Source organism: Periplaneta americana, chromosome 13 (assembly GCF_040183065.1).
Source record: "Periplaneta americana isolate PAMFEO1 chromosome 13, P.americana_PAMFEO1_priV1, whole genome shotgun sequence".
NCBI classification, from domain to species: domain Eukaryota; kingdom Metazoa; phylum Arthropoda; class Insecta; order Blattodea; family Blattidae; genus Periplaneta; species Periplaneta americana.
This window is the reverse complement of record NC_091129.1, coordinates 162034132-162058850: the sequence shown is the minus strand read 5'-3', so window position 1 is coordinate 162058850 and position 24719 is coordinate 162034132. Positions and strand designations below refer to the sequence as shown.

General features: G+C 35.7%; 1 protein-coding gene across 2 annotated transcripts in view; it reads left to right on the top strand.

The window, feature by feature from the left end:
• The window catches only part of Dh31-R (Diuretic hormone 31 Receptor), a 1450252-nt gene that overhangs the window by 1175808 nt on the left and 249725 nt on the right, over nucleotides 1-24719 (top strand). For both annotated transcript variants that reach the window (XM_069844578.1, XM_069844579.1), the window contains one exon: nucleotides 18765-18871. In XM_069844578.1, the coding sequence (XP_069700679.1) occupies nucleotides 18765-18871 (107 nt within the window). The remainder of the gene's footprint in view (nucleotides 1-18764; nucleotides 18872-24719) is intronic.

Genomic DNA, 24719 nt, shown 5'->3' with positions numbered 1-24719 from the left:
TCTAGTTAGTATAATTAATGTATCATATACAGAGATTTACTAACAAAACATGGTAATTAATTCTTAGTTGCTCTTGTATTTCGTGTACTTCCATTTTCCTAATATTCCTGCTTTGTGATTTATGACTATGTTAAAATATAGATTTTAATGGAACACCTTTACTTACTTACTTACTGGCTTTTAAGGAACAAGGAGGTTCATTGCCTCCCTCACATAAGCCCGCCATTGGTCCCTATCCTGAGCAAGATTAATCCAGTCTCTATCATCATGTCCCACCTCCCTCAAATCCATTTTAATATTATCCTCCCATCTACGTCTCGGCCTCCCCAAAGGCCTTTTCCCCTCTGGCCTCCCAACTAACACTCTATATGCATTTCTGGATTCGCCCATACGTGCTACATGCCCTGCCCATCTCAAACGTCTGGATTTAATGTTCCTAATTATGTCAGGTGAAGGAACACGTTTACGGTTAATATCAGGGAATTATTTAAAACTGTTAGGGTAACACATTTATAATAGATCTGTATTTCACAAAAATTATTTTTATAATATTTTCCCATCTCACACAACTGCTTCACCCAATAAGTTAACAAGTTTATGAAATGCCTATACAGTTCACGTCACTTGGAACGCAAACTCTAATAAATGCCCATTGTTCACAGCAATACACTACTCAAGGCCCTTATAACGTTGACGTTTCTACAGAATATCAGACAAGTGTTTCGACGCTAGTAGTTCAAACAGACCATTTCGTATTATTTGTTAGAATTCACGAAATTAAAAAACCTCGTTTGCTTCTTCAGAACAAGCTTGTTGTATTAAATTGAATCTTATCTTAAAATCGAATCGTTCTCTTTATACCTCAAGACTACTTTACAACTAGGCTCGATACGAAGATGAAAAAGCCTTCAATTTAAAATCCTATTTACTGACCAGGGAAATTAGAACAAGCAGAATTTTGAATTAAGCTCTCATCCATTACTTTCGTTTATTTGGATGTAATTTAAATTTAGCTTGTCTCCTTTACATTTATTTCACTTTATTGTAATAATTTGCTATTCATGTAATATTATTTAGCCACTTTCATTATGTAATGGTGGACTTTACATCACTAAAAAATTTCGTAAGCACATCATTACGCAACAAGTGAAGTAATGATATTTCTATTACTTTACTAGTTAGGTGATGATATCCAGTGAAGTATGCCAGCATTACCTTCTCCGACACACTATTTTCTTGGAACATCAATCTTGGAATTTGTTATATTCCACTTCATATCTTATTCATTCATTCATCCATCCATCCGTCCATCCATCTGTCCATTCATCCATCTATTTATTTATTTATTTCTATAACAGGGCAAAGTCCCAATTACAATAGACAGTATAGATTTGTTTAAAAAACACAGAATTGCGTATAACATGAAAAAAGAGATAAAACAGATACAAATGCAAGATACAAGTGTAATTAAAAATTAAAAATTAAAAAAAAAACAAATAGACACAGATATAGATATATCGTATTTCCATCGAGTGCTAGCTCGTTGCGTATTTCACATTAATGCTAGTGAAATGTTCGTTATTGGTTGTAATGAAAATGTTAATGGCTAAAATACAATAATTGGAATAATAATATTTTACTAGAGACGTAGAAAAATTAAGTTTGTTTTAATGAAATTTATTGATCACGTTTTATTTTCAATTCTGGTGGGATTATTATTGCTTAGGCCTATTTTTTTCAAAGGATATGTTTTTAATTATAGCTGTTAATTTTGTTGTTATTTTTATTTGTTACTTTACTAGAGACGTAGAAAAAGTCTGTTACAATAAAATTTATTGAGCACGTTTTATTTCCAATTCTGGTGTGATTATTATTGCTTAACCTCATCCCACTTTGTTAACTACGTAAGCCTACACTACAAGTACCGGTACACGTAAATTACTCCATTAATTCATCTTTCCATTATTGTTGCTGTAAAGGGAAATGCAAATTAATATTTATTGGCTTCATAGTTAATTATCGCTATAATCTTGAATGAGTGAAGCGATTATAGTAAATTTCAGTTCGTTTTGCACAAACAAAAATAATATTAACCTATTTCTTGCAGGTATCTTCGAGTTTATGGTGGAATTTAATATACTTCATTAAAATAACAAATTAAATTTATGCATTTAATATTTCAATAATGGAAGGAAGGTGTTAATTTTTCCAAAAAGAACACGACAACAAAAGTGTAACATATTTTGTTGTCTGCTAGGAGAGAGATCTGCGATGATGAGGCGATAGTAGCGATCCTAGTGGTGGGCAACTACCCATGTTTGCATTTTTACTACATATTGAGCTTCGCGACTGTATATAGTAGACTGTGGTATTATATAGTAGGACTAATAGGCTTAATTTATTTATTTAAGAAATTCACCACTACAGAACACGTGTTCCTACCAGCATGATACCTGACTACAACTACAACCAACATGCAACTAGAATCCAACATATCATGAAACTATTGCTGTATATAACTTTTTCTTGTGCATATGGTACGATAACGAGAAATCTAAATCCTGTTTATTTGATAGATGATTGTAAGTTCGAAGCATTAATAAAAGTGGAGACATTTTATGAGATTGTGTTTTTGATGTCTGTAAATAAAAGAGAGATCGCTTATTCAAATTTGATTTACCAATATTGAAACTAATTAGCTGTAGAAGATCACGGTTGTCTATTAAACCATTTATGGTTTTGAACAAACACATTTGTTGTGCTGTTATCCTGCATCTACTGAGAGATGGTACATTAAATTCAACCAGCATGGATTCATAAGATTGGGATAAGTGGGATTTTGATGGTACTAAACATTAAATTGCAGAATTTTCAGCATTTTAAATATCTGAATCCTCATTTGAACTCATTTCATATATGTTTATCTGTGTTTTTCTTTTTCTCTTTTTACTTTTTATTTTTTATTAATTAATTAAATACTTGTTTTAAAATGTTGTGGAATGCACGAGTGTATGTTCTTACTGGGGTGCTAGAGTGATTTTTATATATACAAAAATAATATGAATCTTTATTCTACCAATAAAAATTATTATTACTATTATTATTATTACTATTATTATTACTATTATTATTATTATTATATTTATTTATTCATTTGTTGTTGAACATAACAGGCATTATTATTATTATTATTATTATTATTATTATTATTATTATTATTATTATTATTATTTCTCCTAGTACTGCTCTTGTTTTGTTATAAACAAAACCCTATCGTGTTCAAAACCGAAAAAACAAACGAATCACCACTCGCAGGAAGAAACTAATTTAATACAATCGCCTCTCCAATAAAAGACATGTTCAAAATTAATAAAATTAATACAATTTAATTACTTTTATTAAAGAAATGTTTTTTTTTTTATCAAAGTGGCCTGCGGCATCATTTGACATCTTTTTAATCTCGTATTGTGATATGAAACCTTACGATACTCCTATCGTAAATAACTTATTTGTGATCGCTTTCTCACTTCACCCTAGAACTACTTTCCATCTCGTTTTTACTGATCAGTTTTATAAATAATTATGTAGAAGTTAATAAGAAAACAAGAATTTCAATTCACAAGCTCTCGTTTTTACTGATAAATTCATTTATTCATTCATACTTTTCTACTCAAGGGCAGGTCTTTCACTGCAAACCCAGCATTCTCCAATCTTCCCTAATTTTCTGCCTTCCTCTTAGTCTCCGCACACTATTCATATATCTTAATGTTGTCTACCATCTGATATCTTCTTCTGCTTCAACTTTTCTCCCGGGCTGATAAAAAGAAGTGAAGAAAGTTTAATAAATGATTATCCAAAAGTTACTAAGGAAACAAAACATTTAGGCTAATTCGCGAATCGTTACGTGCAGAATATTTTAAGACACACTGTACTCGTGTCTATTCTCCATCATCCACTAACTTTTCTAGTCCACATTCGAATACTTTCCTGATTGCGGCATATGAAAAGCTCGGACGATTTCTTATTTCGTTCTTTTGGTTCCAAGAACAGTGAATCGTATTCGATTGAACCGAAAATTCGCTGCCCGCTGTCTGCACGTCATTCTTCTCCGCAGCAGCTCGAGGAAGACAGAAAGAACTCGCCAGCATGTTGATTGCTCTCAGCGTAAAAGCACAAAACCACAATCCTCGAACAATTTATCTTTGAACACTTACTCTTTCTATATAAAATTGATTTCTATAGCAAGCGTCAGGCACGAAGGTTCGAACACACTGCGCATGCTCAACCACGTGATCTCGTGAACCTCATTTGGTTCTTGGAGATTGATCTATTCACATCGGTTGTATTCTGGTCTATACTTATACATTACCATAATCATTACCATCACATTTTGAAGAATATAAGCCACTACCGGTACTGACCTGTTTTTCTTGTTGTGAATGTTAGAATGTTATGTTTTATTTAACGACGCTCGCAACTGCAGAGGTTATATCAGCGTCGCCGGATGTGCCGGAATTTTGTCCCGCAGGAGTTCTTTTACATGCCAGTAAATCTACTGACATGAGCCTGTCGCATTTAAGCACACTAAAATCCCATCGACCTGGCCCGGGATCGAACCCGCAACCTTGGGCATAGAAGGCCAGCGCTATACCAACTCGCCAACCAGGTCGACTTTCTTGTTGTTTAATTGATTATTTAACGACGCTGTATCAACTACTGGGTTGTTTACCGTCGATTTATTATTTTTATTTTATTGGGTTATTTTACGACGCTGTATCAACATCTAGGTTATTTAGCGTCTGAATGAGATGAAGGTGATAATGCCGGTGAAATGAGTCCGGGGTCCAGCACCGAAAGTTACCCAGCATTTGCTCGTATTGGGTTGAGGGAAAACCCCGGAAAAAACCTCAACCAGGTAACTTGCCCCGACCGGGATCCGAACCCGGGCCACCTGGTTTCGCAGCCAGACGCGCTGACCGTTACTCCACAGGTGTGGACTTTACCGTCGATGAAATTTATGATAGCGAGATGGTATTTAGCGAAATGTGGTCGAGGATTCGCCAAAGATTACCTGATATTCGCCTTACGTTTGGGGAAAACCTCGGAAAAAACCCAACCAGGTAATGAGCCCAAGCGGGAATCGAACCCCCGCCCAAGCGCAACTCCTCTTGACATGTTCCCATCTTATAATTATATTTATATATTATTTTAGTTAATAATTATTATAGATTTAAAGAAATTAAATCTTTTATGCCAATGAAATCTTGTAGACTATTCTTTTAAAAACCATGGGCAAGACGTAAGAGTTATTTATGATACGAATGTCGTAACGTTTCATTTTAAGATGCGAAATTGGAAATTTGTGAAACGAGGGCTTGTACGAGAAACATTTGAAGAATGCTGTCAAAAAATCTGAAAGTTAGAATTTATAAAACAGTTATATTACCGGTTCTTCTGTATGGCTCTGAAACTTGGACTCACTTTGAGAGAGGAACAGAGCTTGAGGGTTTTTGAGAATAAGGTTCTTAGGAAAATATTTGGGGCTAAGAGAGATGAAGTTACAGGAGAATGGAGAAAGTTACACAACGCAGAGCTGCACGCATTGCGTCCTTCACCTGACATAATTAGGAACATTAAATCCAGACGTTTGAGATGAGCAGGGCATGTAGCACGTATGGGCGAATCCAGAAATGCATATAGAGTGTTAGTTGGGAAGCCAGAGGGGAAAAGACCTTTGGGGAGGCCGAGACGTAGATGGGAGGATAATATTAAAATGGATTTGAGGGAGGTGGGATATGATGGTAGAGACTGGATTAATCTTGCTCAGGATAGGGACCAATGGCGGGCTTATGTGAGGGCGGCAATGAACCTCCGGGTTCCTTAAAAGCCAGTAAGTAAGTTACCGTGACTAGTCAATATAAATATTACAAATGAAGAGTCCACTGGAAGAATGATGGATGTCACTTTCTTGTCGAAAATGAACCAAGACTGTCAATGCATAGCTTAAGACATATAGAATGTACATACAGAGTTATATGGCATTAACACTGATAGTCATTGTCCAGTAATGATCGGAAAATCACAGTTAAACTTTGTGCGCTAAGCATTTCAAACTTTCAATTGCTTCTTCTGCAAAATGTATTCCAAATGACATCCATCATTCTTGCAGTGGACTCTTCAAATATGAGTGTTAATGATATTCAATTAGCAGCAAATGCTAAGAAAACAATAGCTACGAAAATCCTGGGAAATAATTAAATTAATTCTAATGTGAAATAGAGTATTAATTGTGTAGCATCAATTGAAAAAATGTTACTATTAATGCGTATATGAAACAAAATTTTTACTTTACGACATTCTTACCGCGGGCTTCCGGTGGATGATCAGCGAACTAACGTTTTTCGTATTCATAAACCAGCGATATATGATTTGAATTCTGTACAAGTAACCAGTCGATAGCCGGGGCTACTTTAGCACGCTCGTAGCGCGGGCTAGCGAAATGTCTATGCATAGCACCCTAGAATACTCGTTTCAATGTTATGTTTCACTTTACGTTGTCGAAGCAGACAATAGTATATTACGAGACAAGGTTGAGAAGTGCTTTTCACAAAATCGAGGAAAAGTTTGAAAAACGAGTAGAGCAAGTTTTTCAATTTCCCAGATTTTGTATTGCACTTCACAAATGTGTATTGTATAACATTTTTTGCACGATATTTTTAAAATTGCAAATACAATATATTTTACCTTGAAAATGTTTAACAATATTATTCCAAAGCCTTCGCAAAACTATTCTGTAATGATAATGAAGCAATAATAAATGCACTGGTTGACCCAAGATGGCACTAAATTATTTCAAACTAACCGTACCCGTGCGCTCCGCTGCACATGTTAGAAATAAATATAAAGTAATTACATAATTAAAATAGGACGTTTGATCCAGGGAACATTATCGTTTGATAGAAGGATAAATCGTTTAATATGTTACTTAACTTAAATTGTATTTAAATAATTAAAATGCGGTCATTTTGGTCCAGAGAGCAATCATTTGGTGCAATGACAATTCCTTTAACACGTTTCTTAATTGTTATTACATGCAACCATAGTTTAATGAAGATTGACATATCATTTAGTTTTAATGTGTATACTTTATATTACTTGCTTTATGTTTCAGAAGTTACTGTAATAACATTGTAGAATTATGTCCATCTAGAGAAACTACACTTTCCAATGGTGAAATAATAATTAAACAATTAATTAACTTCCGATATTACTTCATACAAACACAGAAACATTCTCTTAGGCAATGTTTAATAGCTTTCGATTATTGTTGTCCAAGGCCCCTTATCGACGAAGTCATTTGTTTTTATTTCAGTACAGCGCCTTAGATGGCGTTGTTATTGTCATTTTAAAACTCATTTATCTCATTAAATATCAGTCCTATCAAAATGTTGTATAGAATAAAACTTATCGGAAATTATTTTTAAAGAAACTTTTGTTATGTAATATTTTTCATGAAAATCAATAATAAGCGAGATATTTCGATTTATTTAATTCAGGCCCCCTTATAATCCCCCTTTTAAATAAAGTATTTAGAATGCCATATATCCTAAAATCTAAGTTACAACGAACTTAATTTATATTCCCATTTTCATATAAATCGGTTCAGCCATTATCGCGTGAAAAGGTAACAAACATCCACACAGACAGACATACAAACAAAAATTTCAAAAAAGCGATGTTCAGTTTCAGGATGGTTAATTATACATGTTAACACCAATTATTTTTGGAAAATCGAAAATTACCAGGAAAAATTTGGCTACAGATTTATTATTGGTATAGATATGATGGATGTTGATAAATATTCATAATAGACTTTACGGACTTCATCCGATTATGCCCCTGGAAGTGCCCCAACCCACGGGGCAAAACCATAGATTACAGACTTAATAATTTGTGTATAATTTTTTGTTATGCTTTTCCTTACATGTATTGTTAATCGGGTGATTGTTGTAGACACTCAGTACTTACTTAAGAAAACTAATGTTCAGGAATAAATATGTCAACAGACCTTTTTCCTTAACTACCCGATTCTGCCCCCCCCCCCTCTCTCCTAACAAACAAAACGTCCTCAAATTAAAGGACGACATACTGCGAAAACTGCAATTTAAAAACACAACAATACAATAGACAATATGTTTCGGTATAATAACTACAAGCAATGAATTCTTAAAAACTAACCTAGCCGCGGGATGATAGAATCGATAAAAAAAATACTAGGATATTCAAAACATAGCATACAGAAAAATAAATACCGTATTTTGTCGAATATCGCACGCACTTTTTTTTCCGAAATATACAAGCAAAAAATACGGGTCAGAGACTTATTCGAAATGAATTTAACAATATTGTCCAATTTATTTTTCCAGCGCAATTCCTAAGGTGATAGCACATAGCATTATCTTCCGGCGCGAGTATTTCAATTGTTAACATTGTTAAATGACATTTTCATTAGCAGTACATGTGTCAGAAACAAATTCAAGTGCGATAAGTGTATACTTTATGCGTCTTATATCTCCACTGTTGAAAATGGATACCAATAAGGGTATGAGAATGCGATCTTTCACTTGCAGCAAAAAAAAAAACTAAAATTAGCCGAACTGTATTTATGTTTGTATTCAATTTGCCGTGAATACATTTTTCTGTTGGAAGTTTTTTTTCCCCTTTCAAAATTGGGCTGCGTGACTCATTCGAAAGCGCGGAATATTCGAGAAAATGCGGTATTTCAAAAACGAAGTGAAATTTTATGAAATTTAAATACTTACTTATTACAAATGTCTTTTAAGGAACCCGAAGGTTCATTGCCGCCCTCACATAAGCCCGCGATCGGTACCTATCCTGTGCAAGATTAATCCAGTCTCTATCATCAATCCCACCTCCCTCAAACACATTTTAATATTATCCTACCATATACGTCTTGGTCTCCCCAAAGGTCTCTTTCCCTCCGGTCTCCCAACTAACACTCTATATGCATTTCTGGATTCGCCCATACGTGCTACATGCCCTGCCCATGTCAAACGTATGAGATTAATGTTCCTAATTATGTCAGGTGAAGGATACAATGCGTGCAGTTCTGCGTTGTGTAACTTTCTCCATTCTCCTGTAACTTCATCCCTCTTAGCCACAAATATTTTCCTAAGAACCTTATCCTCAAACACCCTTAATCTCTGTTCCTCTCTCAAAGTGAAAGTCCAAGTTTCACAACCATACAGAATAACCGGTAATATAACTGTTTTATAAATTCTAACTTTCAGATTTTTTGACAGCAGACTAGATGACAATAGTTCTCAACCGAATAATAACAGGCATTTCCCATATTTCTTCTGCGTTTAATTTCCTCCCGAGTGTCATTTATATGTGTTACTGTTGCTCCAAGATATTTGAATTTTTCCACCTCTTCGAAGGATAAATCTCCAATTTTTATATTTCCATTTCGTACAATATTCTGGTCACGAGACATTAGTAGTAGTAGTATTTATTTATTTAACCTGGTAGAGATAAGGCCGTCAGGCCTTCTCTGCCCCTCTACCAGGAGATTCCAACTACAATATCAACAATAAAATTATAATTAAGTTAGTATTAAATTTACAATTACAATTACAAATAATATTACAATTAGTATTAAATTTACAATTACAATAAAATCAAAGTACGAAAAGATTACCTGAATAATTAAAGCTAGATAATTTATCATAGAGAAACAAAGAATATTTTATATTTACTGAATTACAAATTAAATCTAGAATAACAAAATTGTATAGTGATGAAATTACTGAATATTGAAATATTTTGTGATAGATTAAAGAAAGTATTTACAAGTAATCAATTACTGACCAAGAGCCTAGTAAGTTTTCGTTTGAATTCAATTTTATTTCGACAGTCCCTGATGCTAGCAGGTAGCGAATTCCAGAGTCTTGGCAGGGCTATTGTGAAAGAAGATGAGTATGAGGAGGTGCGATGGGATGGTATTGTTAGTATTGTTTCATGACGAGAGCGTGTGTTCAGATTATGGTGGGAAGAAAGGTAAGTGAAGCGAGACGACAGGTACGAAGGAATAGAAGAGTTCAAGATTTCGAAGAGAAAGGGAAGTGAATGTAAATTTCTTTTCTTATCTAGTTTAAGCCAACCTATTGCTTCCAGTGATGGGGTAATATGATCATATTTACGAACATTGCTTACAAAACGTACACACAAATTATGAGCACGTTGAAGTTTCATTTTGTTGTCGCTGGAGAGGTCAGTCAGTAAAATGTCCGCATAGTCAAAATAGGGAAATGCAAGTGTCTGCACAAGGGACTTTTTTAAGCAAGAGGGGAGATGAACATTTATCCTTTTTAGCACATGGATAATAGAATATACTTTTCTGCAGGGGTCTGTGATTTGCATGTCCCAGTTGAGATTATTATCCATGTGAATGCCAAGATTTTTTACTGAAGAACTGAAAGGGATATGCACTGTACTTACTTTAACAGGGGAAATGTCGACATAATCATATACTTAGTCTTTTCGGGATTTACTTCCAAACCGATCGCTTTACTTGCTTCAAGTAAAATTGTCGTGTTTTCCCTAACCGTAATGCCGATATTACTATGTTTATTAGCACAATTATTTCTCTTTCCGGGCGAGACAATCCAGATTTTTTTTCGGGACGTATTGCAACCATACCTACAAATCACGTCTGCCATATCAAATAAATTAAAACACTTCCTTTTTACAGCATTTTATAATCAAAAGTAATAGACATAATAAAGAAATATGCTTTAAACTCGCTACTTTAGCGTCTCACACCGCTGTTATCGGACAGAATACAGCACAAATCTGTCTTACTCATTGCTTTGTTAACCTGACGTGACTGGTTTGTTATTTATTTATGGTACTGAATATTTAAACGAGCCGCTTAGGAATTTCCATTCACAGTTGTATCTCTCTACTGAGATTTCCCGATATATTGAACAGACAAGCTGCCATTCGAAGGCTCTAAAATAATTATTGGAATTAAAGCTCAGATACCGTAGCATTCAAGCAGTTACGCCAAGGTTTAACTGTCTTAAAGGCAGAGTCACAGATGTATTTCCAATCTACATATGCATATGCCTTCGTACTACTGAATCTCCATATAGATAATCAGACGACTGAACACGATGGCAATTGCTATCCTAGTCGACACAAAGCCCTCCCGCAACACAGCAAATTCCTGACTGATTAATGATTCCAGCAGGGTGACACATTGTAATCCCGCTGCCTTGTCAGTTAAAATTAAATTAGCTTTGTAGTTCAAAGTCTGGTTTATTTTTTGACAGCTCAGAAATGAGCGCTCTAATTCAAACTAAGTTTTTTAATTTTATCCCATTGAATAAGATGAAACTAAATGAATATTCGCTATTGTAGGTATTTGACTAATTAAAATGAGTCAGAACATAGTACCTACGAAATGAAAATAAAAAATTGGACATTTATCATTTGAATAGATGGAAAAATTCAAATACCTTGAAGCAACAGTAACAAATATAAAGGATAATCGGGAAGAAATCAAACGCAGAAGAAATATGAGAAATGCCTGCTATTATTCGGTTGAGAAACGATCATCATTCAGTCTGCTCTCTAAAAAGCTGAAAATTAGAATTTATAAAACAGTTATATTACCAGTTGTTCTGTATGGTTGTGAAACTTGGACTCTCACGTTGAGAGAGGAACAGAGATTAAGGGTGTTCAAGAATAAGATGCTTAGGAAAATATTTGGGGCTAAGAGAGATGAAGTTACAGGAGAATGGAGAAAAGGTACAAAACGCAGAACTGCACGCATTGTATTCACCTAATATATTTAGGAACATTAAATCCAGGCGCTTGAGATGGGCAGGTAATGTAGCACGTATTGATGAATGCATAAATGCATAGAGAGTGTTAGTTGGAAGACCTGAGGGGAAAGAGATCTTTGGGGAAGCCGAGACGTACTAGCAATTCATGTTGAAATAATTCTGTACCTACTCTATAAAAGAGTATTTTACGTACTGTAAATTCAATCTTCACTTCTGCCCGATGCGAAAAGATAAAATTACTCAGACATACTATCTACTGTCCGTCCAAGTGGTTTTGTCGCAGGGTCGAAGAAAGGGGGGAAATCACATGACAGTTAATTACTTAACGAGGCCCTTTTATTTAAGTTATTTTAAACAGTTGTATAATATTACGTAGACGTCCAATTCCTAACAGAAATTAATGTTCTCAGAAAATAGCTAAGACAGCCCAGCCACTAGCCTTTACAGAGAGGCGAATAGAAGCTGGTGGGGGAAACCGGGATTCGACGTAGGCAAATGGACAACAGTACCTGTGCGAAAATGATTCAACATTGAAAGCTCTTTAGTCACTGGAAAACGCGAACTTATTTTTGGAACGTACTGTTTACTATGACCATAAGGCTACTATGACTGCATATGAGGCCCTGTTTCTGTGTGGAGGACGGTTGAACTTCATTAGTAGAAGGGGTGGGAGTGAAGTACATTGAAAAAATCAGGTACAATAAAAATTGAAGTAAAAATAAAATGATGTCCCTATATTATACTCATATTCAAATGTTCTTATAATCAGTCAAGCTGATTTAGCCACTTTTAAGGACTTCAATTAGTAGGATACTATTCTCGCCCAATTTTCCGTTCACCCGAAGACTATGACAGAGCCAATTTTCCAAATAACGTCAATTACTTTAGTCATTTCCAGCAATGGAAAAAATCTAATGTACATTTACTCTAGGCTAAATCATTTGTTCATTGGGCCATATTCATAGACATTCTTAGCGCGGGCTTCCGGTGGATGATCAGCGTTTTTCGTATTCATAAACCAGTGTTAGCTATAGGATATGATTTGAATTCTGTACTAGTAACCAGTGGATAGCCGGGGCTAGCTTAGTACGCTCGTAGCACGTGCTGCGAAATGTCTATGAATAGGACCCCTTAGAGTCCAGTTCTGTTTTCATTCTTGAGATAACACAAAAGTTATGAACTTGTATGTCTGCGGTCAGCATGGCACAAAGCCAACTCTGAAGAAAACGCGGCACATACTTAAGAATCTATGAGACGTTAATCTCCACTTCTCTACTAGAAACGGAATCCGGATGCCTTAAATTGTTACCCGAAAGCACAGTAACTTGAGTGAACGATAGGCACAAACTTCGAAAGCGCCTTGTATCGGATTCAAGTTAACGAGAACAAATGCTATCGATTACTGCGTGCCTGCCTTTTTCTGGCACCGCTGTCTGTGGAACAAACTGGAAACTGATAATACCGACTGCTCCTTACTTGCACTTCCTACAATTCAGTCGGTTTATGTGTCTGCTTCCTCTATCACAAATAAGACTAACAAAGAACGGAAACTGACGTGTAAATTCAGCTTCTTCCACAAGGAAAGCAATAATAAGACGGAAGTGAAAGTTTCTTTATGCTCGACCATGCCGAAATGTAGTAATTATACACCTGGTAGCAGCCCTTTAATGGACCTCATTAAACTACACCTACTCATTAAAGTTCAGGTGTTTTCAGCCAATGACAACTCAGCTTACAGGTGTTCAGCCAATAACGAGTCAGCTTTGTACCGTTATAAAACCGCAAGTATCGATTATTCTCGGATATGCAATCGAAAGAGAATAAGCGAAAACTCACGGAGGCTGGAAATCCAATACTGTCGCAGAAGGTTATGTTCTGTTAATATAATAATTAGCGTTAATTGTAAATAATATTCAAATAAATTCAATTTGTCGTCTCGTTGTTCAATGTCGAATTCAATAATCAAAGTTATACCAAGTTTAACGGGATTACACAAAGGTCAATGACATTATTGTTCCTCGGAAAAAATCAATACTTTCGCGTCTGCGCACTTCTCACAATTCACGACCTAGAACAAGGTCACTTCCGATCTTGTCAGATACAAATAAAATGTATACATCTGAATACTGTAATTTCAAGTTAGAAATATGGTCGAGCATAAAAAGTCGTATGAAACTTGCCTATAATGGTAATTAAGAAGCTCGTATGAAAATTATGAAACTCGCTTGCGCTCGTTTCATAAACATCCATACTCGCTTCTTAATTACTATCATTATAGGCTCGTTGCATAATGTACTATTATGCTCGACCATGCCGAAATGTAGTAATTATACACCTGGTAGCAGCCCTTTAATGGACCTCATTAAAATACACCTATTCATTAAAGTTCAGGTGTTCCACCAATGAGAAAACACCATTGTAGCAATATGAAAGCGCAAGTATCGATTATTCTCGGATATGCAATCGAAAGACAACTAACGAAACGTCACAGAGGCTGTAAATCCAATACTGCCGCAGAAGGTTATGTTCTCTTACCATAATAATTAGCGTTAATTGTAAATAATATTCAAATAAATTCAATTTGTCATCTCGTTTTTCAATATCTAAATCAATTTCCAGGTTATATCAAGATTAATGTTCATTTTACTCTTTATATCAAGGTCAATGATATTTGTTCCTCGGAAATAATCAATACTTTCGCGTCTGCGCACATATCACAATTTACGAGATATTGCATAAGGTCACTTCCGCTCCCCAGTCAGATAATAATATGAATACTTCTGAATAATTTCAAGTTACAAATATGGTCGAGCATAAAAAGTCGTATGAAACGTGCCTATAATGGTAATTAAGACGCTCGTATGAAAATTATGAAACTCGCTTGCGCTCGTTTCATAAACATACTCGCGTCTTAATTACTACCATTATAGGCTCGTTGCATAATGTACTGTACTATTAAACTCACACGAATTTCATTTTAGTTGTTCAAAACTGAGGTGAGCCTGCCTGAAGAAAAATAAAAAATAGGTTGCAGGCGCCAAATTACTCTTCAAGGAACGACCACTCACAATCTCGGGTCGACCTGGTTGGCAAGTTGGTATAGCGCTGCCCTTGTATCCCCAAGGTTGCGGGTTCGATCCCGGTCCAAGTCGATGGCATTTAAGTGTGCTTAAATGCGACAGGCTCATGTCAGTAGATTTACTGGCATGTAAAAGAACTCCTGCGGGACAAAATTCCGGCACATCCGGCGACGCTGATATAACCTCTGCAGTTGCGAGCGTCGTTAAATAAAAACATGACATCGATAACATAATCTCGAGGAAAGAAGATAGAGGACGGACACTGGAAAGTTTTCTTTTCTCAATTGTACTGTCAGGGACGGGAATGCTCTATCTAAAAAAAAAAGGCTTTACCAATAACAAAAAATGTATTTAAAATACTTTACTAATAGACGGTAGTATATTATGCACACTATTTCGTAGTTTTACAAGTATAGTGAGTAAACAGAGAAACATAGTGGATCTCCAGTGATTTATATTGGGTGTGCAGTGTGTTGTAGTGAAAGTGCTGTGAGCTTCAAGCAAATTCTGAGAGTTATAGTGGCAGAGAAAAGAGATCGATTTACAGTGAAAGGATGTGAGTTATAGTGAACGTGCTTAAATATCTTGCAATAGGGTCTAGGCTAGCGATTTTGAGGTTAATATAGTAAGTACGATTCTACGGAATAATAAGGTGTAATTGATGTTTTGTTATTTGAAGTGTTGTATCAATGAAGTGTGTTGTGTCAGTGAAGTGTGTTTATGTCAGTGAAGTTTTATAGTTTATGGTGGCAGTGCAAATTATTTGAACAGTGAAATGTTTTCGAAGTGTTAGTGCAATCAGGATAGCAGTAGCAGTACTGGTAGAGGTAGCAGTACTGGTGGCGGTGGTGGTGGTGGTGGTGGTGGTAGTGGTGGTAGTGGTAGTAGTGGTGGTGGTAGTGGTGGTAGTGGTAGTAGTGGTGGTAGTGGTGGTAGTGGTGGTAGTGGTGGTAGTGGTAGTGGTGGTAGTGGTAGTGGTGGTAGTAGTGGTGGTAGTAGTGGTAGTGGTAGTGGTAGTGGTAGTAGTAGTAGTAGTAGTAGGTTTATTTTGCCTGGCAGAGTAAAGGCCATGAGGCCTTCTTTTCCACTCAACCAGGTTTCAATAACATACTGTACATGAAATACAAAATTAAATTACAAAACAACACAAAAGAAAATACCTTAGAAATTACATAAAATATAGTAGAAAATTACAAATAGTCAAGATCAGTTACATAACATAAAATTACAAATAGTCAAGATCGGTTACACAATATATAAAATAAAGTAAAAAATTACACATAATCAAAATCAGTAACATAACATAAGGGGAATATACACACACACACACACACACACACACACACACACACACACACACACAAACACACAATTTATAAGACCTAAAATGCTAGAGATAAATTCGACGATTAATTCACTTGAGATATATTATACAGTTAACATACTAATAGGAGAATACATGTGGGTTACAAGACATAAAATGTTGATTAGCAAACTCGTACTAAATGGCATACAAATACAAGTGATTAAGTAATATATCAAGATAATAAAAAAAGGAAAGAAAAAAAAAGAAGAAGAGAGGAGAAAAAAATAACTTGGTCATTTAAGACTATTTAGAAACTTCCGCAAAAATTCTTGTTCTGTTCAATAAATGTCAGTGAAATGTGTCTTAGTTCCAGTGCAGTGATTGAGTTGAGAGCGAAATGAGAGTAGTACTTGTGCATGTATGGGCATATCATATATATACTCGTGGGTTTAAGTTTGAACTTAGGGTTAAGGTACAAATTAGATTTGCTTTAAACGTTATTTTAAATGGTCATGCTTCATTTTATTTAGGATGCTCCTTGTAAATATTAGTATATTATTATTATTATTATTTTATTAGTATTACTTTATTATTATTATTATCATTATTATTATTATTATTAAGACTAACTGTAGTAACTTTCCAGGAATATCACTTTTGTTGACGTCGTACAAAATTTTGTCCAATATTCTTTTGAGAAGGTTAACTCCATATGTAGATGAAATTATGGGGATCATCAGTGTGGTTTTAGGCGTAACAGATCAACTATTGACCAGATATTTTGTATTCGACAGATAATGTAGAAAAAATGGGAGTATAAGGGTACAGTGCATCAGTTATTCATAGATTTCAAAAAGGCATACGACTCGGTTAAGAGAGAAGTTTTATATGATATTCTTATGGAATTTGGTATTCCCAAGAAACTAGTTCGATTAATTAAAATGTGTCTCAGTGAAACGTACAGCAGAGTTCGTATAGGCCAGTTTCTATCAGATGCGTTTACAATTCAATGTGGGCTGAAGCAAGGAGATGCACTATCACCTTTACTTTTTAACTTTGCTCTAGAGTATACCATTAGGAAAGTCCAAGATACCAGAGAGGGTTTGGAATTGAGCGGGTTACATCAGCTGCTTGTCTATGCGGATGACGTGAATATATTAGGAGAAAATCCACAAATGATTAGGAAAAACACGGAAATTTTACTGGAAGCAAGTAAAGCGATAGGTTTGGAAGTAAATCCCGAAAAGACAAAGTATATGATTATGTCTCGTGACTAGAATATTCTACGAAATGGAAATATAAAAATTGGAAATTTATCTTTTGAAGAAGTGGAGAAATTCAAATATCTGGGAGCAACAGTAACAAATATAAATGATATTCGGGATAAAATTAAACGCAGAATAAATATGGGAAATGCCTGTTATTATTCGGTTGAGAAATTTTATCATCCAGTCTGCTGTCAAAAAATCTGAAAGTTAGAATTTATAAAACAGTTATATTACCGGTTGTTCTTTATGGTTGTGAAACTTGGACTCTCACTTTGAGAGAGGAACATAGGTTAAGGGTGTTTGAGAATAAGGTGCATAGGAAAATATTTGGGGCTAAGAGGGATGAGGTTACAGGAGAATGGAGAAAGTTACACAATGCAGAACTGCACGCATTGTATTCTTCACCTGACATAATTAGGAACATTAAATCCAGACGTTTGAGATGGGCAGGGCATGTAGCACGTATGGGCGAATCCAGAAATGCATATAGAGTGTGTTAGTTGGGAGGCCGGAGGGAAAAAGACCTTTAGGGAGGCCGAGACGTAGATGGGAAGATAATATTAAAATGGATTTGAGGGAGGTGAGATATGATGATAGAGAATGGATTAATCTTGCTCAGGATAGGGACCAATGGCGGACTTATGTGAGGGCGGCAATGAACCGCCGGGTTCCTTAAAACCAGTAAGTGTTGCTGTTATTATTATTATTATTATTATTATTATTATTATTATTATTATTATTATTATTATTATTATTATTCTCAAAATGTTTGTCGAAGTAAATGAAAATAAATTCCAAATATAAATCATAAGTTACATTATTTTTTCCCCTCTCACCTTTCCCTGTAGTCAATTCAAACCATCCTAAATCCTATTTCTGTCTCCCACGTCATTAAACAATTAATATTCGAGGAGAAAAATTCGCTCCGGCGCCGGGGATCGAACCCGGGTCCTTGGTTCTACGTACCAAGCGCTCTGACCACTGAGCTACGCCGAATCCAATCTACAAAGGGAAACATTGAAGGAGAAAGATTCGATCCGGTGTTGTGGATTGAATTCGGCGTAGCTCAGTGGTCAGAACGCTTGATACGTACAACCAAGGACACGAGTTCAATCCCCGGCGCCGGAGCGAATTTTTCTCCTCAAATATTAATTGTCAATATCACAGATATTATTCTGTAGGACAAAATTAATAAAAATCTATAATATTCATTAAACAATGTTTTGTCTTGTTACAGGTATGGCACACAAAGAGTGCTTACAGAATGGAACTTGGTTCAGACATCCGTCATCCGACAAAGAATGGTCCAACTACACAACATGTATCAACATGGACGACCTCAATGTAAGCTTAGTCACAATACTCTTTCAAATCCTTATAATTCACACACCAATGTACATTTACTCTGCAGCTTAAGATGACAACTACTATCCAACATACTCCGCAGCTTACTGGTAACTTATTGCTTTCACAGGACAACTACATACTTATTCAAATGAATTACTCTTTCAGAAAAAACATGGCTCTCTTAGGCCTAAAATTTGTTTACGATAAAAGTAAGCGTGTTAAACATCGATCATAACCAGGCTTCGAGACTTTAGACCAAGAGAGTCTATTTTTCGTTATAATTATTATAGAATTTTTTTATTCGTTGTGATTATTTTAACAATTATGCTTCATTGTACTTTTGGGAGATTAAGAATGTTTTCATTCTATTTATTTTTTGAGGGCAGACTTATTCCAACCCAAAATCAAAAAAAGGGTTGGAATAAGTTTACTGTGCATGCACTATAGGTTGTTGACTCGCTGCAGGTAGATAGAGATGTGTTGAGGTAACAACGTTGCTATTTAGAGTGGAGTACGGTAGTATGGGGAAACATACACACATGTACATTCTGAAAGTAAATCTATATTACACAATGATAATGTCAAAAGAATGTGAAAAGCAGTTATTCTCCTGTCTTTTATAAGCATTTGTGTTTAATTATACACAGTGTTAATGGTGGAAATAAGCATGTAGCAATTTTAATTTTTTTCATTTATCCTATTGGTCGTCTTTAGGAAGTGCAGTTACAGTACCGAATTGCAATGTACCTACTACAAGATACATTCTCAGTGACTCAAACGTAAATCTATTTCGGTTATCTGCCAAACACAGTTTGTACTGTAGAAAGCTGCGCTCTACGCCGCATGACGTGATAGGAGCAAAACGAAGAAACCTAACATCGTTGCAGTCTCTAAGAGACAGTCCTTTATTCTCGGGTGACTCTCTGTCCACTAATTTGCTATTTATAATACACAATGTTCCATATCAGTTATTTTTACATATAATTAATTTCCACTTCTGTTTTACACGTTCAGTAACCGGTGTACTTGATGTCTCATTAATTATCTGCATCGTTTTCTAATAGTACATTATGCAACGAGCCTATAATGAAAGTAATTAAGAAGCGAGTATGGGTGTTCATGAAACGAGCGCAAGCGAGTTTCATAATTTTCATACGAGCTTCTTAATTACCATTATAGGCGAGTTTCATACGACTTTTTATGCTCGACCATATTTCTAACTTGAAATTATTCAGATGTATACATTTTATTTGTATCTGACAAGATCGGAAGTGACCTTGTTCTAGGTCGTCAATTGTGAGATGTGCGCAGACGCGAAAGTATTGATTTTTTCCAAGGAACAATAATGTCATTGACCTTGTGTAATCCAGTTAAACTTGGTATAACCTTGATTATTGAATTCGACATTGAAAAACGAGATGACAAATTGAATTTATTTGAATAGGCCCTATTATTTACAATTAACGCTAATCATTATAGTAACAGAACATAACCTTCTGCGACAGTATTGGATTTCCAGCCTCCGTGACTTTTCGCTAATTCTCTTTCGATTTCCGAGAATAATCGATACTTGCGGTTTTATAACGGTACAAAGCTGACTCGTTATTGGCCGAACACCTGTAAGCTGAGTTGTCATTGGCTGAACACCTGTACTTTAATGAGTAGGTGTACTTTAATGACATGCATTAAAGGACTGCTACCAGGTGTATAATTACTGCATTTCGGCATGGTCGAGCATAAATTAATTTGAGGGCTTCCGGCATCTCTTGCTCTGACTTTTCTAACCGTGTAATACTTTCAGACACAGTTTGTATGAAAAGCAAATTATTCGTCAGAACCTTCAAATCCAGAGCGTTTTCCTTTGCGTATTTGTTGGCATTCATTCTACAGTACCCCCACCCACTGTACGCTTTACCACTATACTCAGCACGCCGTTATGCGGATTTCCCACTGAACTGCTCTATTGGGTCCGAAGTCTCGAAGCCTGGTCATAATCAATGTTGAATTCTACGAAGAAATTAAAATAGTTAAGTTCGCGAAGTAATAAAAATCAGATAGTGAAGGTACTCAATTTGCGTGCAATGTGGCGTATGAGGGCGTGGAGATAGAGATCTCTGCTTTCATGACCTTGGCACTGAACGAGGTAGTTGCTCAACAACAGCACGCTGCGATTGTATTTCATACCCGGCAGAAACCCGATACTAATTTGACAGTAGACTGAGTGGTCACCGGGCAATACGAGCATTTAAATAAGAACAATCCTGCCACCACTCGAGTATGAACTGAGTTAACCGACCGTTCAATAAAAATTAAATATAAAATGATTACACTGTAGGACTCAAACTCGAAATATGGGAAGGAAACGGACTTGATGATGATGATTAGGGCTAGGATTCTGTTGACCTATAAATCATGAAAAAATGTTCTAAAAACAATGTATTTATGAACTAAAATTCTTTCAAAAATGCCCTTAAAATGCCCTAAAAATTGATCTTACATAATTGGCCTAGTAGGAGGCCAGAGGGAAAAAGATCTTTGGGGAGGCCGAGACGTAGGTAGGAAGATATTAAAATGGATTTGAGGGACGTGGGATATGATGGTAGAGACTGGATTAATCTTGCTCAGGATAGGGACCAATGGCGGGCTTATGTGAGGACAGCAATGAACCTCCGGGTCCCTTAAAAGCCAGTAAGTAAGTAAGTAAATAAGTAAGTAAGGAATATTAATATTTACACTAGTAATTAAATTAAATTCTAGTACCAACATACAAATTTATTTAATTTTACATAATTTTTATAAGTAGTAAAAAAGGTAAAAAGGTAAAGGTATCCCCGTAACATACCATGAAGGCACTTGGGGGGCATGGAGGTAGAGCTCCATGCTTTCCATGACCTCGGCACTAGAATGAGGTGGTGTGGTCGGCACCACGCTCTGACCGCCTTTTACCCCCGGGAAAGACCCGGTACTCAATTTTATAGGAGGCTGAGTGAACCTCGGGGCCGTTCTGAAAGTATGGCAACGAGAAAAAATCCTGTCACCACCTGGGATCGAACCCCGGACCTTCCAGTCCGTAGCCAGCTGCTCTACCAACTGAGCTACCCGGCCGCCCCTTTTATAAGTAGTACACTTTAATTAATTATTTTACCTGATGTAGTTGCATCTAGTCCACCACAAGGCCACTCTTATCCAGAACTAGCAGGTGTAGAGGAGTCTGTATTGAAGAGGTGGTTGGACTGATCCATTACGTGGGGGTGTATTACTTTAAAATGACAATATTTGTGTAGAAAATTATTTTTAAAATATACAAAATAATGGGTATTAATTGAAAAAATGTGTGGAGAAAATGTCAAAGGAAATAAATAATATTTTACACTAATAATGGATATTTATGGCCAAAATTAAATGAAAATACCCAAAAAATGACCGAATAAAACAAAAAATATTCTTATGAGTTGTGAAGGTAAAAAACGCAAAAATGCTGTAACAAATATGTCTTAAAGCACTCAGTTTATCACATAACATATTAATACTAAAGCAGCTATGTTTCTGGCTTACGAGAAAAAAGATGCAATTTCATCAAAATCCTAGCCCTGATGATGATGATGATGATGATGATGATGATGATGATGATGATGATGATGATGATGATGATGATGATGATGAAAGCGGTAGAGTGTAATTAATTATGATGGTGAAATGAGTCATACATCCAAAGCCGAAAGTTTCCCAGAAATTCTGCTTTAATTGGTTGAGGGAAACCTTGAAAAAACCTCACTCAGGTAACTTATCCCAAGGAAGGTTTGAACACGGGCCAGCTCGTTTCAAGGTCAGACATGCTAACCGTTAAGGCTCATTCACAATGAAAATTATTAAACATAACGTAAGCGTTAACTTAAGAATATAAACGTTACGGTAAAATCAAGAAGTCATACCATCATTCACGATGGGAACATAATCATAACAGCAAACATACTTGGTAACCATGGAAACATAACAACGACGCCATTTCCTCATATTCTGTCGTATACTTCAGCGCTCCACGATTGTGTTGTGTTTGCAAATCACGTAAGCATAAGCATGAAAGTTTAGAGTTTGCAAACTTTCATGTTAACGTCTTACGGTAATGTTTATGTCAGTGTATGTGAATCATTGTGAATGATCCCATTTGGTAGCCTGGGCGCAAACTTCTGTGTTTATGTGACGGTTATGTTTAATTTTCATTGTGAATGGATCTTTACTCTACAGCAGTGGACGTCTAAATGCTTTATAATGCTGTAAAAACTACGTCACTTTATAGGAACAACATGTTATGATGGAGTTGACCTGATTGGCGAGTTAGTATAGCGCTGGCCTTCTATGCCCAAGGTTGCGGGTTCAATCCCGGGCCAGGTCGATGGCATTTAAGTGTTTAAATGCGACAAGCTCATGTCAGTACATTTACTGACATGTAAAAGAACTCCTGCGGGACAAAATTCCGGCACATCCGGCGACGCTGATATAACCTCTGCAGTTGCGAGCGTCGTTAAATAAAACATAACATTTAACATTTGTTATGATGTATCTGCAATTTATTTATAACGATTTTTCCATGCATTCTCGTACAAGGCTTTAGACATAGATAGTTACATTTGAAATTCAGTTAAAGTAAGAACAACGCTTTTAGAAAGCGATAAATTCGCAACTCTTAATGGGGCTGCAAACGGCAGTTTGCCCTAGCCAGGCAAATTGCATTTGCACTGTATAGCGCCTTGCTGAATCGGCAACCAGCGAAACGAGCTCGTCAGCCAAGCGGCCGCAGTAGCAAGGCGTATTGTGATTTGGTCTGCCATGGCAACGGGGAAGAATACAAAAGGATAGAAATTACCGGATTTACAGACGATTAAAATATGTTTAGAAAGATAATGAAGACAACATTATGGAACAACGATAACGAACACATCAGCATATTGCGGTAATGGAGCAATGGTGAAATGGAAAATTACAGGAGGAACTAGACTAATCGCACCGATGCGTTGGTCCGAAGACCGGGTTCGATGCCCGGTTGGTCCATGTCGAATTTTTAGTGAATAAAGATGGTGTTAGGTAGTAGGTATTTGCGGGGTACTCCCGTTTCCCTTATCGGTATTTCAGCATTCCTCCATAATCATATCATCACACTGGTGCTCTGTAGATAATAATAATAATAATAATAATAATAATAATTTATTTAACCTAGCAGAGTTAAGGCCATACGGCCTTCTCTAACACTCAACCAGGAGTAAAACTGCGTTACAAAAAACACTACACATTTACGAAGTACAACTACAATTTTACACACAAAACTGAATAAAATATTAATAATAATAAATAATAATAATAATAATAATAATAATAATGACTTATTTAACCTGGCAGTTAAGGCCATACGGCCTTCTGTAACACTCAACCAGGAGTAAAACTGCGTTACAAAAAACACTACAAATTTACAAAGTACAACTACAATTTTACACACGAAACTGAATAAAATATTAATAATAATAATAATAATAATAATAATAATAATAATAATAATAATGACTTATTTAACCTGGCAGAGTTAAGGCCATACGGCCTTCTCTAACACTCAACCAGGAGTAAAACTGCGTTACAAAAAACACTACAAATTTAAAAAGTACAACTACAATTTTACACACAAAACTGAATAAAATATTAATAATAATAATAAAAACGATAATAATAATAATAATAATAATAATAATAATAATAATAATGACTTATTTAACCTGGCAGAGTTAAGGCCATACGGCCTTCTCTAACACTCAACCAGGAGTAAAACTGCGTTACAGAAAACACTACAAATTTACAA